Raw genomic sequence first — 4,180 nt, forward strand, 5'->3', positions numbered from 1 at the left:
TACTATATAATAATCTTTAGTTCATTAATAAGAGCAATAAGAATTATATATATGGTCAACATTCTTCTTAACAATGATATCACCCAAAATATCTGGTGACAGCTTCTGTAGTGTATATTTGAAGCTCGTGAATTATTCTAAATTTACACATAAACAGCAAAAGCTATATTTGTTTTTGAAACTGGAGCCTTTTATACAGAGCGAAGTAAGGCAGAAAGAAAAACACCAATACAGTATACTAACACATATATATGGAATTTAGAAAGATGGTAACAATAACCTTGTATATGAGATAGCAAGAGAGACACAGATGTATAGAACAGTCTTTTGGACTCTGTGGGAGAGGAAGAGGGTGGGATGATTTGGGAGAATGGCATTGAAACATGTATAATATCATATATGAAACGAGTTGCCAGTCCAGGTTCGATGCATGATACTGGATGCTTGGGGCTGGTGCACTGGGATGACCCAGAGGGATGGTATGGGGAGGAAGGAGGGAGGAGGGTTCAGGATGGGGAACACATGTATACCTGTGGCAGATTCATTTTGATATATGGCAAACCAATACAATATTGTAAAGTTAAAAAATAAAATTAAATTTAAAAAAAGATATGTATAGAAATACTGTAAGCAAATAAAGGAGACATTCAACTTAAATTGTAACATGCAAAGCTCTATAAACAAAAAAATACATGTAAAGTTCTAATAGACACAAAAGTAACACATATGTGAAATATAAACATATGCTGTCTTTATGTGAAGAGCAATGAACCAAGTTTTATGTCATATTTCTAATTCTTTTCAATATCTGTGCTGTTGTTTAGTCACTCTGTCATGTCCATCTCTTTATGACCCCATGGACTGCAGCACTCCAGGCTTCCCTGTCCTTCACCATCTCCCAGGGCTTGCTCAAACTCATGTCCATCCAACCGTCATGTCCTCTATTGTCCCTTTCTCCTCCTGCCTTCTGTCTTTTCCAATGACTTGGCTCTTTGCATCACATGACTATAAAGTATGGAGTTTCAGCTTCAGCATCAGTCCTTCCAATGAATATTCACAATTGATTTCCTTTAGGATTGACTGGTTTGATCTCCTGACTGTCCAAGGGACTCTCAAGAGTCTTCTCCAACACCACAGTTCAAAAGGATCAGTTCTTCAGTGCTCAGCCTTCTTTATGGTCCAACTCTCACATCCATACATGACTATTGGGAAAACCATAGCTTTGACTATACAAACCTTTGTTGGCAAAGTAATGTTTCTGTTTTTTAATATGCTGTCTAGGTTGTTCATAGCTTTTCTTCCAAGGAGCAAACATCTTTTAATTTCATGGCTGCAGTCACCATCAGCAGTGATTTTTGAGCCCAAGAAATAGAGTCTGTCACTATTTGTAATGAACTGTATTAATTTTGAAAAAGATTACATTATTTAAGAGAGAAACATGGGAAAATCTTCCCCTAATTAAATAAATGTATGGTATTAGCTATAGCTTAACTCATCATATAGAATATAAACCTGTAGTCTCAATAGAGACATTTTAACCCAAACAATACATCCTTCCCAAATAAATTGTGGATATCTTAAAAAATCTTTTCAACAAAATATATGCATTGAACTAGAAAATTACAAAATATTTTAAAGCATATTTTGATCATTGGAAGTATTTATACAATAAATCCACTCATCATGCTGATATTATTAAACATGAGGATACATTACTAAGTTATATAATCATACATGTCTTTCCTGGGAAGAAGAAGTCTTGATTGAAAATATGTGATACATTTTCCAGGTGCCTCATTTTCTTTTTCTGGTCCAGAGCTTTTTCATGGTATTTTTCACTTCTCCATTTCTCAGAGTATAGATTAGAGGATTCAGCATAGGAGTGAAAACAGTGTAAAACACAGTCAAGAATTTGTCAGTAGTTAAAGTGGAAGGAGTTATCACATACATAAAAATACAGGGCACAAAGAAGAGGAGCACCACAGTGATGTGGGAGCCACAGGTGGACAAGGCTTTGAGCCTCCCTTCCTGACTAAGTTTCTTCAGGGAGCATAGAATGACCCCATAGGATATGAGTAAGAGTGTAAGGATGATCACACAGATGGCCTCATTTTTGGGCAGCACTGTGAGGGCAATGATATGGGTGTCAGTGCAGGCTAGTTTTAACAAGGGGTACACGTCACACACAAAGTGGTCCATGACATTTGGGCCACAGAATGGAAGGTTGTAAACAAAAAAAGGATGAAGGACAGCATGCAAAAACCCACCAACCCAGGCCAAGAGCAGTAGCAGAACACACACTCGCTGATTCATGATTGTCAAATAATGCAAGGGTTTGCAGATGGCCACATAGTGGTCATAGGCCATGACCACCAGGAGTAAAATCTCAGTACCACCAAATAAATGCTCCGTAAAAAGCTGGTCCATGCAAGCTTGGAAGAAAATGATTGTCTTCCCACAAATGAAGCTTTTAATCATACTCAGGATGAAGTTAGTAGAATAAACAGCATCCAGAAATGACAAATTTCCAAGGAAGAAGTACATAGGGGAATCCAGCGTTGGACTGGCCACCACAGTGATGACTATGAGTACATTGCCCATCATCATGACAATGTAGATGAACAAGAACACAGCAAATAATATTTTCTGACCCTGGGGGCTCTGAGTGAGCCCCAAGAGGACAAACTCAGTTACATTGTTCCTTTGTTCCATAGGCACTTCTGTTTGTCTTATTCCAGAGTTCAGTTCATAAATCCCTGTATAGTGACTTCCTGAAATCTTGAACTAACTTGTTGTTTCAACAAGTAGGCAGTATGGATTATTAATCACCAATACTACTTTCAGATATGACAACACACAGCTTGTTAAAGGATAATTCCTAACGTCAACAAATTTACAGACTAATTCAGAAGCATGTGACTAGAGACACGTGGGAAAATTACACATTATTAAATAAATCAGGTGCCAAAACTAGCTTTTGATATTGAAGCTAATTGTACATATAGAGAAAACATATAAAATAAACACAAATTAAAGGTTTAATAGAAAAGCAAAGCAAAGTTTACCTCATATTTACTTTCCATTTAATAAAGCATGTTACTGTCCACATTTTTGTGTGGAAGAATCTTCTTAATCAATCATCAAAATCCCAAATAGATATATTCGACAATTTCAAATTTGTCTAAGGACTTAGGAAAAGATACCACAACAATAGACAAAAATAGCTTATGGAAATTATTTAAATTTTAGCAATATACACAAAGTTATATCTAAATTGAATAAAGATTTCTGAATAATTAGCTAATAAATGAAATAATAACATAAAATATATAAACAATTAAATGAAGACTGTCCCTAAATGGGCAAAAAACATATGATCAAATGCTGAAGCTCAGTTGTGAATAGAAAACTGGGAATTGAAGAAATGGCTTGCTTTTAGAGCATTAGCTTAGGTTCTTGAAAATTATTCAATCAGGTCTACAGGTGCTATCTTTTTTTCTTTGGCAGATGAAGAAACAGCATTTAGATAAGATATTAATTGAATCTATATTTTGATTTACAAATATCTGCTCATGATAATATCCTCAAATAATTACACTTGAAATTAATCTTTAAGAATGACCTTGAAAAGGTAAACTTATTTCAGATTATTAGAATATGAAAGCATCCAAAAAGAGTGTTACAGAATAGAATCAATCTTCACATATTTAATACTCACAAATGATTTCTGACATGAAAATCACAAAGGACAACTCTTGAAAAGTTAATTCTTACATCACCAATGTACCCTTGGAAAACATAAAGCTTTGTTCAGAATTTTGTGTTTTAATACACTTCCTGGGTTACCTGCATAAGGAGAATGGTGTTCAGTCCATGTTCTGGGTTCTAGTGACTTCTCCTTGTCCTTCATGAGCTGATACCCCCTCTGGAAACAGACAGCATCATCACTGGACCTTGAACTGGTTCAGTATGACCAACTCCATGCTTGTAGAAAGCCTACTTCATCTCAGTCATTCAGAGAAATATTAATTTTCAAGTTGTTGAAGTTTTCAAAATTAATATAAATGTACTCTTACTTAAATGCTCTGAATCTTGATTATAAAAAGAAATTCAGAATGTTCTTGATTGTGTGAATTTGTCTTAGTAACAAACATATTAAAGCAACACTTTGATCAGAATG

At 35.1% G+C, this 4,180-nt stretch overlaps 1 protein-coding gene across 1 annotated transcript; it reads right to left on the minus strand.

Moving 5' to 3' along the window:
* Positions 1-1,794: 1,794 nt before the first annotated feature.
* LOC113877449 (olfactory receptor 4A47-like) lies at positions 1,795-2,712 on the minus strand. The gene has a single exon (XM_027517546.1). It carries the CDS (start codon positions 2,710-2,712, stop codon positions 1,795-1,797), a length of 918 nt encoding a protein of 305 aa, XP_027373347.1.
* Between the last annotated feature and the right edge of the window lie 1,468 nt (positions 2,713-4,180).

This window comes from Bos indicus x Bos taurus, chromosome 19, assembly GCF_003369695.1.
Source record: "Bos indicus x Bos taurus breed Angus x Brahman F1 hybrid chromosome 19, Bos_hybrid_MaternalHap_v2.0, whole genome shotgun sequence".
NCBI lineage: Eukaryota > Metazoa > Chordata > Mammalia > Artiodactyla > Bovidae > Bos > Bos indicus x Bos taurus.